The following is a 15,768-nucleotide window of genomic DNA, read 5'->3' on the forward strand; positions in this document are numbered from 1 at the left end:
CTCATCTACAAAATGAGGATAATAGCACTCACTCTAAAGCTCTGTAAAAAAGATTGCACGGGTGGGGGCGAAATGGGTAAGGGGGTCAAAGGGTACAAACTTTCAGTCATAAAAGACAAACCATGAGGATGTCACGTACAGCATGAAGACTATAGTTAACAATACTGTACTGCATACTTGGAAGCTGCTAAGAGAGCAGATCCTAAAAGTCCTCATCTCAAGGAAAAAAGAATTTTCTTTGGTAACCATGTATAATGATGGATGTTAACTGGACTTATAGTGATCATCTCCCAACGTATACAAACATTGAATCATTATGTTGTACACCTGAAATTAATACAATGTTATATGTCAGTTATACCCCCCAAACAAAACAAAACAACCGGACTGCAGACAAGGGAATGTGTCGACGCCTGTTCAATAAATGGTTGTTGCTGTCATTGTTGGGAGGGAAGGAGTTATTTGAAAGACATCACGGTGGGAGAATCCACCAGGTGTCATGACAAGGCTTGGGCGCGGGGTGGGAGTTCTAGCAAAAGCGGGGTTTCATCCTGAGCGGTGGGGTGTGGGTGCCGAAGCCACCAACAGAGAAAGGGACTGCGGGGTGGGGGATGGGGGCGCACTTGTTGAGAGACTTCAGCGAGTAGACGAGGAGCAGCGAGCGAGGGCAGAGCAAGAGGAAGTAGGAAGCAGGAGGGAAGCTCGGGGAAGAGAGGTGAGCGCCGGGGAAGCGCGGAGGGAGAGGGCGCTTCGGCCCGCAGGCGCCGGGAGGCGGGGACGGGGCGGCGGGGAGGCTGTGGCGCCGGGAGGCGGGGACGGGGCGGCGGGCAGCGGTCCCGGAGGAAGCGGCCGCCGCGGAGGGAGGCGAGCTCGGCTCAGCGAGCACCGGAGACGTGGCCTACGACGCGATCCTCACCCGCGCAGGTGAGCCGGCCCAGCTGGGGTCAGCAGGAGGGACGGCGAGGAAGGGGTGGCCTCCTCTGCCCGCTTTACTTCCTGGGACCTCGGGGACGAGGGTCCTTCGCAGGCTGCGCGGGTCGGCCGCGGGCGCCTAGAGCCGCCTCTTCCACCCCCTCCCCACCTGGCTTGGGCTCCGGCAGCGACCCGGGCAAGGGTGGGGGCCTTGAGGTCGTGCAGGCGGCCGCTGGAGGCAGGGGGCGGTGGATTTCAGCAGGCTGATTCCGGGCTTTCCCGCCGACCGGAAAGTGCGGTGACCCCCTCCAGCTGTCATCCCACCGCGCCCCCGCCTCCTGCTGCGCGCCTCCTGCTGCGCATCTCCTGCCCACCGCCTCTCAGCCTTACCGCCCCTGCCCCAAGAAGCAGAGGGGTCCCAGACCAGACTGGGGCATGGTGGTAGGAGCTGCACCTAGAAGGCAAGACCCTCAGAAGGCTTAATTAGGTGAGGGCTGATGATTAATTGGATGCAAGGGGACCTGATCACGAAAGCTGAGATGTGGTGTCTTTACTTCCTGATTTGAGGCAACGGCATAACGCTTGACTAAGTAAAGATAATCTAATGTGGCCTTAAGTCAGGAAAGCTTTCCTCCAGGTACTCAAGAAATTGGGTGCCCAGGGCCACTCTGACAGCCGCCCCTTACTGCCCACACGCTCACTGTGTGCTGAGTGCTGAGCTGGGGCTTTGTGGACCTCAACCCTCCTCCATCCCCCGCTCCTCATCCCTCCTCCTCATCCCTCCTCCTCATCCCTCCTCCTCTTCCCTCTTCCTCCTCATCCCTCCTCTTCCTCTTCTCTCCTCCTCATCCCTCCTCCTCATCCCTCCTCCTCATCCCTCCTCCTCTTCACTCCTCCTCCTCCTTTTCCCTTCTCCTCATCCCTCCTCCTCATCCCTCCTCCTCTTCTCTCCTCCTTGCAACAGCCCCTCAAGGTTATGTCCATTACCCCCACTTAACAGGTAAGAAAGGTGAGGCACAGACACCTTAAGACACTTTCCCCAAAGCACAGGGCTAGCAAGGAGTAGAGTCAGGATCTGAACTCAGGTCTTTCTGATTCGCCGACTTTCCACTGTAGGGCATCCTGCTGCCTCTACAAGAACATTAGGCAGCTAGGGTGAAACTTGGTACAAGGAAGGGTCCCCTTGGCTCGTATACAGGCAGTTTAGTAAGAACAGAATTGTGTATGATAAGATGTTCACTTTGCAGGGAAATTAGTGGCAGTCCTGGAGTCTAGGGCTGCTGCGTGCAGTGGCCTGTGGCAAGGGCTCGTAGTCCACCTGGACTGTGCCCATCATGGCCAAATCACATTTCTGAGCCATGTAACACCGATGATTCATTCCCTCCTTGAGAAACACCCTCCCCTCTGTATCAGCTATTCTTTCTCAGCCATTTCTTTGGCGGGGTTTTGTTTTGTTTTGTTCTTCTCTTGTTGATATTCCCTTGGCCTCAATGTTCACATTGTCCAGTACTCTTTTTTTTTTAATGTGGGAGTCACCCTGAGTTAACATCTGTTGTCAATCTTACCTCTTTTTTTTTTTCTCCCCAAAGCCCCAGTACATAGTTGTGTATTGTAGTTGTAAGTCCTTCTAGTTCTTCTGTGTGAGCTGCCACCACAGCATGGCTACCGACAGACGAGTGGTGTGGTTCTGCTCCCAGGAACCAAACCCAGCCCTCTGAAGTGGAGCATGCCAAACTTTAACCACTAGGCCATCAGGGCTGGCTCTCTCCAATACTCTTTTTAGACTATTTTGTTCATGTTTCTTGCTCTACTTGTCATCTCTATGATAGCAACTCCCAAATTATCTCTCCAGCCTACTCCTAATCTGTAATTCCAGACCCAAATCCAACCTTTCCAAACCCAAATTAATCATCTCTATCCTTTCTACCAGGGTCTTGGCTCAGGTCTCTTTCCTTGCCTGCCCTATTTCAGCATCTGCTCCTGGTCCTCCTGGACCTGGAGTCCATCCACCCTCTGCAAAGCTTTTTTTTTTTTTTTTTTGGAGGAAGATTAGCCCTAAGCTAACATCTGCCAATCTTCCTCTTTTTTGCTGAGGCAGACTGGCCCTGAGCTAACATCCATGCCCATCCTCCTCTACTTTATATGTGGGACGCCTACCACAGCATGGCTTGCCAAGCAGTGCCATGTCCCCACTCGGGATCGGAACCCGCGAGCCCTGGGCTGCGGAAGCGGAACATGCGCACTTAATCACTGCGCCACCCGGCCGGCCCCTCTTCAAAGCTCTTGAAAGCTCAGGTGTCTTAGTCTTTGGTATCTTCAGACCTGGCCAGACAGAATAGATCTTTCTCACTCTCCTTCCTTAGTACCCTGTGCATATCCCTAGTGGAGCCCTTTGCATGTTGTATAACTGCTGACTTGTCTGCCTTCTCCTTTAGACCATGAGTGCCTTTAGCACTGATGTTGTCATCCTTCTTTCTATCCCCTGGGCTGGCACATAATAGACACTCAGTAAATATTTGTGTAGTTAATGACCTTCTAATGCATTGAAACTTTTTTAAGGACATAATCTATAGGTAGTCAAACATTTTGCTGTGTACAGTGTGACATTTCACTCCCCTCTAAGTCTGGTCTGTCACCCTTAGTGAGTGTGTGTGTGTGTTAGGGGAGAGGAGCATTAGAAAGTGAGGTTTCAGGTGGTTGCAGATTAAGACCTAGGACAAACGAAAATAAGTTTCCCAAATAGGTGAGTTGCTAACTAAGAGTGTTTTAATGTTGATGTAAACAGTCAGTTATGGCTTAGTGACCCTCTTCTACTTTCCATAGACAGCGCCTGCACTCCGCTAGAAGGGAAGCAAAGACAGAGTCATCATGGCTTCAGTGTCTACTCATGAAAACCAAGATAAAGGGCCCCATTTGCCACCGCCAAGCAAGCAGGTATATTTTTAATTTGAAGTCTGCCGTCTAAGGAGGAACATCAAACAGGACTTTCCTTAAACCTCATCCTTGACCAGTCATCTTACTAACTTCTTTCAATCCAGCCCTTTGATGGATGGGTTCAGGGAACATGGAACAGGGAAGAAAAGTGTGTTTTTGACTGCCTTGAAAAGGAGACTTTTAAATTTTTATTTACAAAATCCTTTCTTTACTCTTCCTTGATTAGAATTGAGCTTAACTAACTCTTATGTAGGCTGTCAGTGACTGAAGAGGTTTCCATTAGCGGAGCAAAACTCTTAGTTGAACCTAGTGGAATGACACATGATGCTTGTTTTTACATTTTTGTTGCCAAAGCTGATCATATTAAGTATATGCTGATGGGTGTTCCTGTTCAGGATGGCGGAGTCCTTATTACTAAGTTAGCCATCAGATTGAGAAGCCAAGTGTTAACATGGGCACAACTTTTCAACTTGTTAAGAATGAATATTACGTGTTTCAGGGACACATAAATGAAGAAAAGAGAAATTATTGTGATGGGTAAATGGAGTTCATGTTCTCTGGGGTCGACTTTTCAAGCTAAAAATAGCTTATGGAGGATGGAACGTTTAAGGAGCAAAGTTTAGGAGACGCAAACAGACAAATGATATCAAGTCACAAGGAGAAGAATTTAGACACCCGAGATGCCTGTGTGAAATTGAGAGCCATAAAGCATTTACAGCTCTACAGAAAAGGGTCACCAGGCTCCTGTGGGCGACTCTGCAGGAACTGCAGTGTTGACCGCAGGACTCACAGCAGCTGTATGGTCAGGGTCCCTGACCCGGGATGTGTGTGTATGTATGTGTTTGGGGGAGGGGAGGGAGAGAGGTGTTCCTTATTTCCGCCACAGCCACAACCGAAGCAAGAGTTATTTACATGAGGATAAGGAGGAGTGCTTGCTGAGGAGCTAGGGTAAGTGGAGGATGAGAACACCTCCTCCTCTCATCGCTGTGCTCAGCCTGACCACCACCTCCCTATGCTGTGCTGGGGGCAAAATCTAAAGCAAAAGGGCTGCATCTCAATAAGAAAAACACTAAAACTCCAAGAAATAAATGGCAGAGGACCTACATAAATAATTCACAAGCAAGGAAATATAAGTGTGGCTTTTATAGTAAGCAACAAATTAAATAAAATTTGTTTTTAAAAAATGAATGAACAACCCACAAAAAGGGAAAAATTATTTGCAAATCATATATCTGATCAGGGTCTAGTATCTAGAATATGTAAAGAACTCTTACAACTCAACAACAAAAAGACAAAAAACCCAATTAAAAAATGGGCAAAGGACTTGAATAGATATTTCTCCAAAGAAGATGTAGAAATCACCAACAAGTAAATGAAAAGATGCTCAACGTCATCAGTCATTAGGGAAATGCAAATCAAAACCACAGTGAGATACCCACTAGCATGACCATAATTAAAAACAAAAACAGAACAGAAAATAGCAAGTGTTGACAAGGATATGGAGAAATTGGAACTCTCATACTTTGTTGGTGGAATTGTAAAATGGTGCAGCTACTGTAGAAAACAGTTTGGCAATTTCTCATTAAATTAAACAGAATTACCATATGGCCGGGCAGAATTGAAAACGTGTTCAAACAAAAACTTGTACAGTAATGTTCAAAGTGGCTCTATTCACAATAGCCAAAAGGTGGAAACAACCCAAATATCCATCAATCAATGAATGGGTAAACAAAGTGTGATATAGCCATATAATGGAATATTATTGAGCCATAAAAAGGAATGAAATACTGTTATATGCCACAACATGGATGAACCTTGAAAACATTGTGCAAAAGAAAGCCAGCCACAAAGGTCACATATTGTATGATACCATTTATACAAAATATCCAGGGGCCAGCTTGGTGGCATAGTGGTTAAGTTTGCACGCTCTGCTTCAGCAGCCCAGGGTTCACTGGTTTGGATCCTGGGCGTGGACCTACACGCTGCTCATCAAGCCGTGCTGTGGCAGCAGCCCACATAGAAGAACTAGAATGACTTAGAACTAGGATATACGACTATGTACTGGGGCTTTGGGGAGAAAAAAACAAAGAAAGAGGAAGATTGGCAACAGATGTTAGCTCAGGGCCAATGTTCCTCACCAACAAAATCAATACCTTAAAAAAAAAAATTCCAGAATAAGCAAATCCATAGAGACAGAAAGCATATTAGTGGTTGCCAGTGGGCAGAGGGAGGAGAGAATCAGGAGAGACTGCTTAATGGTTATGGGATTTCCTTTGGGGATGATGAAAAAGTTCTGGAACTAGATGGTGGTGATGGCTATACCTTGTGGATGTACTTAAGGCCACTGAACTGTATACTTCAAAAAGGTAAAATGGTAAATATTATGTTACCTGTATTTTACCACCATAAAAAATTAATGAGTCAATATATAACAAAAGATTATAACCCAGGTCCGGCTACAAGGATTTCCTCAACCCTAGGGGAGAAGGGCAGTCTGGCTGAAGAATATGTAGAAGTGTTCAAACCCATCAGTTATCAGACAAATAAGGCAATAAAATATTACTTTATACCTATTAGACTGTGGAAATTTAGAAAACTGGGTACTGCCAAGTTTACAAAAGCCTTCCTTTGCTCTGACCTGCTTGGAATCCAGCATTAACTCGCCTTACGCAGGGTCTGAGGGCAGAGGAATGTTCACGCACTGCTGTGGTGGGGGTGGGGTACAGCCACTGGGGAGGGCAGTGTATCAGGACTTTGTCAGGTTGGGAAGACGAATGCCCTATATTTTAATTCTAGATATATGTCTGAAAAATGTTGTCACGTGGGTTGAGGGGACATGTGGCGGTAGGGACTTGGAGGCACCCCGGAGGCTTCTGCAGCAGTCAGAAGCTGTGGCCTAGATGGATGGAGCAGCAGGGATGGCTCTCAAAAGCATACAGCTGAGTTGAAAATACGTTTTTAAATAAAATTAAGTACAGAAAACAATGCCATTTACATTTTTAAAATATGCATGCACCCCAAACAATGAACATTGTGCAAAAATGCTTAGCTACAAAAGATCCACATTAAACACCCGGAATGCTGGTGATGGGCAGAGGGCAATGAAAATGGAGAATGTGGATGAGTGAGTAAATAGCCCATACATACCTACAACAGGGGAGGGATCATAAAAGATAGGAGTTAATCCAGATTATAGCATATCAACATGGTTAAAAAATACGATAGAACTATTCAAAATAATTATGTCAACCGTGTCAGTAGCTCTACCAGAAATTATGTGCAGCCTGCTTACAAATGTGTAAAAAAACTGTTAAGATAGAAAGTAAAGTATGTAGAAAAAGAAAAAGCAGTCTGTTGATGAGTTCATAGTCTAAAAATGCATACGGAAGTATACATAGGTAAATTAGAATACAGATCTGTGAGTAGATAACTTGTAACACGCTGCTCTGAGAGCCCTCCCAGATGGGTAAATATTATGCTGTAGGGGAAATCTCTCTCTTCATCCAGGAGGCAACATTGAACTGGGTCATCAGGAGACCAGGGAGACAGAGGGAGTAGCTTTGCAGAGATAATGCCCTGCAGTGACAGAGGCTGGAGGGAAGAAAGTAAGTGTGGCCTCGCAGTAATTCGTTCTGACTGGATACCTGCTCCATGCTCTGTGGTCAATGAATTACCCTTCTTCTCCTCCTGGGCTTCTCTCCTTGCCTGAGTCCATCCAGCATTCCCAGCTGGAAAGCACTGGCTGAAACTGGTCATTGCTGTGTGCTGGCAGCCAGCACAGCACACAGGCACTCACTGCCCTTCTCCAGAGAAACAGAGCTGGTGCTTTTCTCATGATTTCAGTCAACTCACCATAGAGCTTTCCTTACAGAGCCTGTTGTTTTGTCCAAAATCAAAGCTGCACATCCAGAGAGCGGAGATTTCTAAGATTATCCGTGAATGTCAAGAAGAAAGTTTCTGGAAGAGAGGTAATTGCACTCCTCTTTATCTTTGTTAACACTCTCTTTGCTGCAATAAACTGCCTAAATATCATATTAGAATTGTGGTAATAATTTATTTTGGGGTGGGCCTTTGCATAATTCTCTGAAGAACTTTGATATCTGGGGCTACTTAGAGTTTGAATCCATGTGGAGACCCTTTTAAGGGCAGAGATAAAATCTGATGTAGGAACACTATACCTCACTTAGCAAAAAGCGAGGCACACATAACGCTTTCCTTCATGTGACTGAGAATTGTACCGAGAGTGTTATTTACAAGTTCTTCGAAGAGTAGACCTCCCAAATGCCACTAGACTCTAACCTTCACTGAGTCCAGAGATAATGTCAAGGTCGTTGATTCATCCCAGTGCCAAGCACAGTGAGTGCTTCACTCATAGAAAATACCTGTTAAATATTTGTGGAGTGAATGAAAACTGGCAGCATTCCATTAGCATGTCTCTTGCAATGTCTCTGAAATAACCTTTTCTGCCAAGTCACTTCCTCTTTCTGGGACTGCCTTATGTAAGACAAGGGTGTGAATTCAGGCTGTGTGTTAAGGTCTCTTCCAAGTTAAAAAATTCGTGATGTGTCGTTTGAAAATGTCATAATAGAGCCTATGGGTATAGTCCCAATATTTTGCAACATTGCTGATGTAGAGATAATTTATACTTTGAAATACTCATGTTGATTTCTGAAATCATTCAAATTCAATATCAATTTGGAAGTAACACTCTTTAGAAGTTGATATTCATTATGGATTACTATCATCATGATCGTGCTCCTAGAAATTCATCTTTTCTGACAAGCTCTGACTAAGTAATTTAATGGAGCCCTAGTAGGTTAACATTTCGATATGACCCATTTGCCTACCATTAGGTGGATAAGAGTGGAAAAATCGCTTGCTGTTTGATTTGTCTTGGTTGCTAGGAAGAGCTACGTGTTTATCACTGCTCTCTGCTTCTGGTAGAAGTCATTTGACACATTTTGACAGAACTAGAAAGTGCCTTTGCCAGACTAATTTGCCTGTTTTAAAAATCATAGCTAGATATCGCCCATTTTTAACATGAATGTTGTGGTACTGTTATAATCTTCAGGAAACAGACGTATCCAAATTGTGCAACAAAATGTCATAAAAGACAAAAGCAGGGAACTATCCTAGATAGAGTATGCAGGAGTTTGTTGTGCTATTTTTTAACTTTTATGTAAGATTGGAAATTTCAAAATATGTAGCTGGAGGCAACTCCCAAATTCAACAGCTAAGTGCACAGACACTGAGATGCGTGTGTTGCATGTAATGATCAGAATCTAGTACATGGTGGGCATTCAGGAAAAGTGGGTGTCAGAGCTGGAGTGGGATGGGGTTTAGTTTGTCAGATTAATGCTGTGCATTGGGTTGAGTGCCTGAGGCAGATCTCAAGAAAATTCCCCACGCGCTGCTTAATAAATATGTGTTGAATAAGTAAAATAACATGACTAAGAAATCATTGCCAAGGTAAGTAAGAGAAAAATCCTAGTCATTCTCCCTGACTTCTAGGTGAGGTGCCATGCTGTAAAATACCAATATTGAAGGGCATTTTTGTTTTACAGCTCTGCCTTTTTCTCTTGTAAGCATGCTTGTGACCCAAGGACTAGTCCACCAAGGTAAGATTCAATATTCATTTACGAATTTAACTTAAGAGAGCCCAATTTTCTGTGACCCTCCTGGCAGCTTTTTGGCACCTGGCATTTATTTTTTGGTGGAGGGTTTATTTACACAGGTTTTTGCCTATTTTCAGCCTAAAGTCACCCCCTCCCGATGATCTCCTCATCCCCAGAAAGAATGACTATATGAGGTTACACGGCAAAGGGAAATTAAAGTTGCAGATGGAATTAACGTTGTTAATCGGCTGACCTTAAAATAGAGAGATTATTCTGGATCATCCAGATGGGCCCAGTGTAATTAAAGGGTCCTTAAAAATGAAAGAGTGGATCAGAAGACAGAACCAGAGAGTTGGCAGCATAAGAAGGACTCAGCTCAGCATTGCTGGCTTTGAAGATGGAGGAAGGGGCCACGCAGCCAGAAATGTGAGTCCTCTAGACGCTGGAAAGGCAAGAAGCTCTAGAGTCTCCAGAAGGGCACACAGCTCTGCCAGCACGCTGATTTTAGCCCAGTGCTGTGGGCCGAATGTTTGTGGTCCCCCCAGATTCACGTGTTGGAATGCCAACCCCCAACGTGTTGGTATTGGGAGGTGGGGCCTTTGGGAGGTGATTAGGTCGTGAGGGTGGAGCCCTCATGAATGGGATTAGTGCCCTTGTAAAAGAGACCCCTGGCTCTTTCCACCATGGGACATACAATGTGAAGCCTGAGACCCCAGAGAGGGCCCTCACCTGACCGTGCTGACACTTCAGCCTCCAGAACCGTGAGAAATCAATTTCTGTTGTTTAGAAGTCACCCAGTCTGTGGTATTTTTGTTATAGCAGCCTGAACGGACTAAGACACCCAGTGAGACCTATTTTGAGCTTCTGACCTCTAGAACTGTAAGGTGACAAATGCGTGTTGCTTTAAGCCACTAAGTTTGTGGTAAGTTGTTAACAGCAGCCTCAGGAAACAAACACAGTGCCCTTCTTTATACCAGAGTCCCTGTGTCTCCCAGGGGTCAGTGTGTGCTTAGGCAGGTTGTCGCCTGCACAGGTGTGCTCCAGGGAGGACGTAAGTGGGGCCGAAAGCCACCCAAGCTCTGTCCATCAAGCCATTTGTCCCGGCAAAAGGCTGCATCTGGCTGAGGAAGGACACCCTGTCTAATTTGTACGACAGATCGTGAGGACCAGCAGCCGCCCTGCATCTCCACACATAACCACTCCCTGCCTCTTAGAGTTTCCAGTCTTCCTCTCTATTCTTCCTTCCTTGCTCTCTTCTTTCTCCTTGTCTCCTTCTCGCTGGAGAACTCATAGGCCTTGCTTAGTACCCAGATATCAAGAAGGCACCTGACCCTGTTGAAGCCCATTCTATTGACAACTGCTGAGTACCAGGATTTTTTTCTTAAAGATTGGCACCTGTGCTAACCTCTGTTGCCAATCTTTTTTTTTTTCCTTCTTCTCCCCAGACCTCCCCCTACACCCCGTACATAGTTGTATATTCTAGTTGTGAGTGCCTCTGATTGTGCCATGTGGGACGCTGCCTCAACATGGCCTGACGAGCTGTGCCATGTCCATGCCCAGGATCTGAACCAGCAAAACCCTGGGCCGCTGAAGCAGAGTACACAAACTTAACCACTCGGCCACGGGGCCGGCCTCCTGATTACCAGGATTTTAAAGAGCGTTTGTACCCATTAAACATAAGGGATAATGTTCTAGCTTTGTTTTGGGTCTTAAAGGCCACATGTGTCATATATCTAGGAGAACCCCATTTCTCTTTTTTTTTAGATTGTCACCTGAGCTAACAACTATTGCCAATCTTTTTTTTTTCTGCTTTTTTCTCCCCAAATCCCCCCAGTACATAGTTGTATATTTTAGTTGTGGGTCCTTCTATTTGTGGTATGTGGGATGCCACCTCAGCATGGTCTGATGAGCAGTGCCACATCTGCGCCCAGGATCCAAACTGGCAAAACCCTGGGCTGCTAAAGCGGAGCATGTGAACTAAACCACTTGGCCATGGGGGTCCCAGAGAACCTCATTTCAATCAATGTTATTCTTGTGGTTACAGGTGATTTATTAAATATGATTTCATTTTTATAACTTGAAGATAGTCTTTTTATAGAAGTATATTCATCAATCAGTAATGAGCCTTTGTCAGACCATTTTGGACAACAAAAAAATATGGCCACAACATCTATAGGAATTATGTTCTCTTTTTCTTTGAGGAAGATTGGCCCTGAGCTAACATCTGTTGCCGATCTTCATCTTTTTTTTTTTCTCCCCTTTTCTCCAAAGCCCCAGTACATAGTTGTATATCTTAGTTGTAGGTCATTCTAGTCCTCCCATGTGGGATGCCTCCACAGCACGGCTTGATGAGTGGTGTGTAGGTCTGCACCCAGGATCTGAACCAGCAAACACCAGGCTGCTGAAGCGTAGCACATAAACTTAACCACTGGGCCGTGGGGCTGACCCCAATAGGGATTATGTTTTATAAATATTAAAAACTGCATATTCAAAATCTACTGTCTCTTGCATGTGTGCGAATATACTTTTCTAGGGTGGTGTATTAGTTTTCTAATGGCTGCTGTAACAAATTACCACAAACATACTGGTTTAAAACAATACAAATTTATTTTCTTAGCATTCTGGAGATCAGAAGTCCAAAATGGGTCTCAGTGGGCTGAAAGCGAAATGTCAGCAGAGCTGCGTTCTTTTCCAGGGGCTTTGGGCTTTCCTTTCCCTTTCCAGCTTCTGGAGACCACCCACATTCCTTGGCTCATGGCCCCTTCCTCTATCTGTAAAACCAGCAAATGGGGTTGAGCGAAGTTCTTCTCACACTGCCATCTGTCTCCAAATCCTTCTTCCTCATTCAAAGGTCATAGTAATCCAGGATAATTTCCCTATTTTAAAGTCATCTGATTGGCAACCTTAATTCCATTTTCTAGTTTAATTCCCCTTTAGTATGTAAGATAGCATATTCATAGTCTCTGAGCTTTGGGATGTGGACATCTTTAGGAGGCCATTATTTAGGAGGCCTACCCACCACAGGTTGTAATGTTTTCATTTAAAAATTGTGATATATATACTGTGAATCTCTAAGTTGAAACTCTTTTTGACTTAATTAAAAAGGAGAGGGCGCACTGACTAATTTCTTGGAACTAAGTTCTTAGCTCCATCTTTGCTTTGACATCTGGAAATCAGTTTTGAATTGTCTATTTCACATTCTTTTAAAGCTACTGCTTGCCAAAAATGGCTATTTGAGAGTTAAATCCAATCAAGAATTGAATTATAATTCTTTTAGATCATCTCTTTAGATTAAGAATCTGTGTATAGGGGCCGCCCGGTGGCACAGTGGTTAAGTGTGCACGTTCCGCTTCAGGCAGCCCGGGGTTCACTGGTTCGGATCCTGAGTGGGGACATGGCACCGCTTATCAAGCCATGCTGTGGTAGGCGTCCCACATATAAAGTAGAGGAAGATGGGCATGGATGTTAGCTCAGGGCCAGTCTTCCTCAGCAAAAAGAGGAGGATTGGCAGCAGGTGTTAGCTCAGGGCTAATCTTCCTAAAAAAAAAAAAAAAAGAATCTGTGTATATCTTAAACTTTGAAGGTTTTCTTTATAATTTATAAGTTTAAATGTTATAAAAGGAAATAGTAATGTGTTTATATATTACTCCTTAGGTTATTTAGCAGCTAACCCAAGATTTGGATCATTGCCTAAAGTTGCACGTAAGTCACAGACGTAAAAAAAAAAGGATTCATTTTTTTAAAAAGTTGTTGTAACTTCTTAACTTTATAACAAGGTGTGAATATCCAGGTTAACTAAATTGCCTGTATTGGCTCTCTGAGAATTAGTCTGCATTTTCTGCCACTTTGCAGTTCTTAGTTCATCCAACTCTTTCTGATGTAAAGCTGGGCAATAGGGACTTCCCCTCCGACTGTCCTCGTTAAAGCGCGGACTAGGAGGGACTGACAGGACCTCCAGCAGGAGGATATCAACAGCAGAGCCTCGAGGGATAGATCCATTAGGGATTGAAGTTTTCTTCCTTTGGCCAGTTTTTTCAAAATATTTTCCATAAGGGACATGAAGAATGTTTTTTTAAAATCAGGGGCTTTGTAATAACGCATTTCCCACAACCTTGGATTTCCATCTTCTTCCATTCGTTATACACGGACCTTTCATGTTCAGAGGGGATGCATTCCGTTCACGGTCTGAAACCTCATTGCCAGCGGGAGGAGCTGGTGGGAGATTTCTTCCAGAGGAGGTTCCCTCTGCCTCGTGACCTGTCTCCCATACAGGCAAGACAGACTGTGGCTCCCCAAACTCCGATCAGTAAAGAGAATTAAGGGGCTCTCCTACCCAGTGATTTGGAGGCCACCCATAGTCACAACCTAAACCCCTGCTCCCCGCTTCCTCCCCTGGTAGCCTCAGACATTTGTCGGCCAGCTGGGCCTTTGTCTGTTTGCCTGTCTCTGGGACAGCACCTTCGCTTCCTCCGTGCTGGCCCTTCGACCACCAGTTCAAATCTGGGGAGACGAGAAAGTCTCCAGTCCCCAGTGCTCCTCTTGAATAGGGCGCTTCATTCTCAGAGTTTTTGTTCACTGATTTATCACAGTACTTTTAATATAAAAATTAATACTGTTAATAAAGAAAGTTCTAGAAGATAATTACTGGAGGAGACTCCGAAGCTTTACATTATCTGTCTTTTCTCCCCTGCTTTTACAGTTGCTGGTATCTTGGGATTCGGCCTTGGAAAGTTGTCCTACATAGGTGCCTGCCGGAGTAAATTCTATTCCTTTGAAGATCAGCTCCGTGGGGCTGGTTTTGGTCCAGGGCATAACAGGTTTGTAATTTGTTTGCTTGAGAGATTGTAAGGAAGAAAAATTATAAAAGATCATTCACCATTTATAATATTAAACAATTTAACATCCATATGTTGGGGAAAAAACTCTTTAGCCCTCACATTTTGAGTGGTTGATGGGGCCGGCCCTGTGGCCGAGTGGTTAAGTTGGCGTGCCCCACTTTGGCAGCCCAGGGTTTCACTGGTTCAGATCCCGGCCACAGACATGGCACCGCTCATCAGGCCTTGCTGAGGAGGCGTCCCACATAGCACAACCAGAGGCACTCACAACTAAAAATATACAACTATGTACTGGGGGCTTTGGGGATAAGAAGAAGAAGTAAAAAAAATTGGGGGATTGTTGCTGTTCAACTTCAACAATAATTATTTATTATTTAAGGTAGTTCCCTATTTTATTTGCTCAACAAATATGTAGTGAGTACCGACTATGTTCAAGGCATTGTGCAAGACTCTGAAGAATATCTTAATGAGCAGACATGGCTCCTACCGTCGCAGGGTTACCCGAACTTTAAACAGATTTCTTTACTGCAGGACTTCTCAGAGCCTTTACTATGTTAATACATATCGTGATCTCATTAGGGGATATAGGCAGTAGGACTCTGGAGTGAACAGCGTTAACTCTGCTGTTGGAGTACGTGGGGTGAAAACCAGTTCTACCACTTACTAAGCTGTGTGACCTTGAACAAGTTTCTTAAACTCTCTAATCCTCAGTTTTCTCATCCGTATAAAATGGTGATCAGAATTGTTTTCATGGGATGTTATAAGGAATCGAAATTGATTATTCGTGACACTCAGGAAGCACTCAGTAAATAATAGCTATTTCTACTACAGCATGACAGGACTAGTGTTGGGGACACGTTTCTCTAAAGATCCTCACTTGTCCTAGTGGATTCTACGTGAGAGGCAATACCGTACGGCGAAAACAACATTGGACGTGAAGATCGTTATTGGCCTTTTTTTGGATGAAATTATGGGTTTCTCAAAGCAAGAAACGGCTATTATTCCTGAAAAAAATAGGCTTGTGAACCTTAGCATAAAAAAGTCTCTAAATAATACTGTGTTTTGACCGGAACTTGTACTGTCAACGTGCAAACCACTATTTTTGTTTCTATTCTAGGCACTGCCTGCTTACCTGTGAGGAATGCAAAATTAAGCATGGATTAAGTGAGAAAGGAAGTTCACAGCCTTCGGCTTCCTAAACACTGTTTCTCTGGCTTTTGAAGTTTCTTAAGCCTCTGAATTTGTACACATTTAAAATTTCAAGTGTACTTTAAAATGATATACTTATGGTGGAGCCAAAACATTGTGATTCTCTCACCCAGTTGAAATGCTTTCTCTGCAAGAGTCTCAATTGAATTAAGCATTATGTGTTTTTCTGCTATTTAAGGACGCATCGGGAGCCCTCACCCAGCAAAAAGAAATTATGTTGCACCCTAACTTGCTTACAGCCTAATAAAAGAATTTAGATCTTC

General features: G+C 44.5%; 1 protein-coding gene across 2 annotated transcripts; it reads left to right on the forward strand.

The window, feature by feature from the left end:
- Positions 1-599: 599 nt before the first annotated feature.
- Positions 600-15,768, forward strand: LOC124236726 (OCIA domain-containing protein 2). Of its 2 annotated transcripts, none has more exons than XM_046655701.1 (7): positions 600-715; positions 3,736-3,846; positions 7,718-7,814; positions 9,411-9,464; positions 13,116-13,163; positions 14,161-14,278; positions 15,414-15,768. In XM_046655701.1, exons 2-7 carry the CDS (start codon positions 3,781-3,783, stop codon positions 15,493-15,495), a joined length of 465 nt encoding a protein of 154 aa, XP_046511657.1. In that variant the 5' UTR covers positions 600-715; positions 3,736-3,780; the 3' UTR covers positions 15,496-15,768. The 2 variants fall into 2 exon arrangements, with proteins under 2 accessions (XP_046511657.1, XP_046511656.1); XM_046655700.1 differs by lacking the exon at positions 600-715 and adding an exon at positions 767-924.

The sequence above is a fragment of the Equus quagga genome, chromosome 3, assembly GCF_021613505.1.
Source record: "Equus quagga isolate Etosha38 chromosome 3, UCLA_HA_Equagga_1.0, whole genome shotgun sequence".
Taxonomy (NCBI): Eukaryota; Metazoa; Chordata; class Mammalia; order Perissodactyla; family Equidae; genus Equus; species Equus quagga.

Coding starts and splice junctions, on each gene's coding strand:
- LOC124236726 (XM_046655701.1), top strand. CDS start 3,781: ATGGCTTCAGTGTCTACTCATGAAAACCAAGATAAAGGGCCCCATTTG. Junction 7,815..9,410: donor AGAAAGTTTCTGGAAGAGAG/GTAATTGCACTC, acceptor TTTGTTTTACAG/CTCTGCCTTTTTCTCTTGTA. Junction 14,279..15,413: donor TTTGGTCCAGGGCATAACAG/GTTTGTAATTTG, acceptor TTTCTATTCTAG/GCACTGCCTGCTTACCTGTG.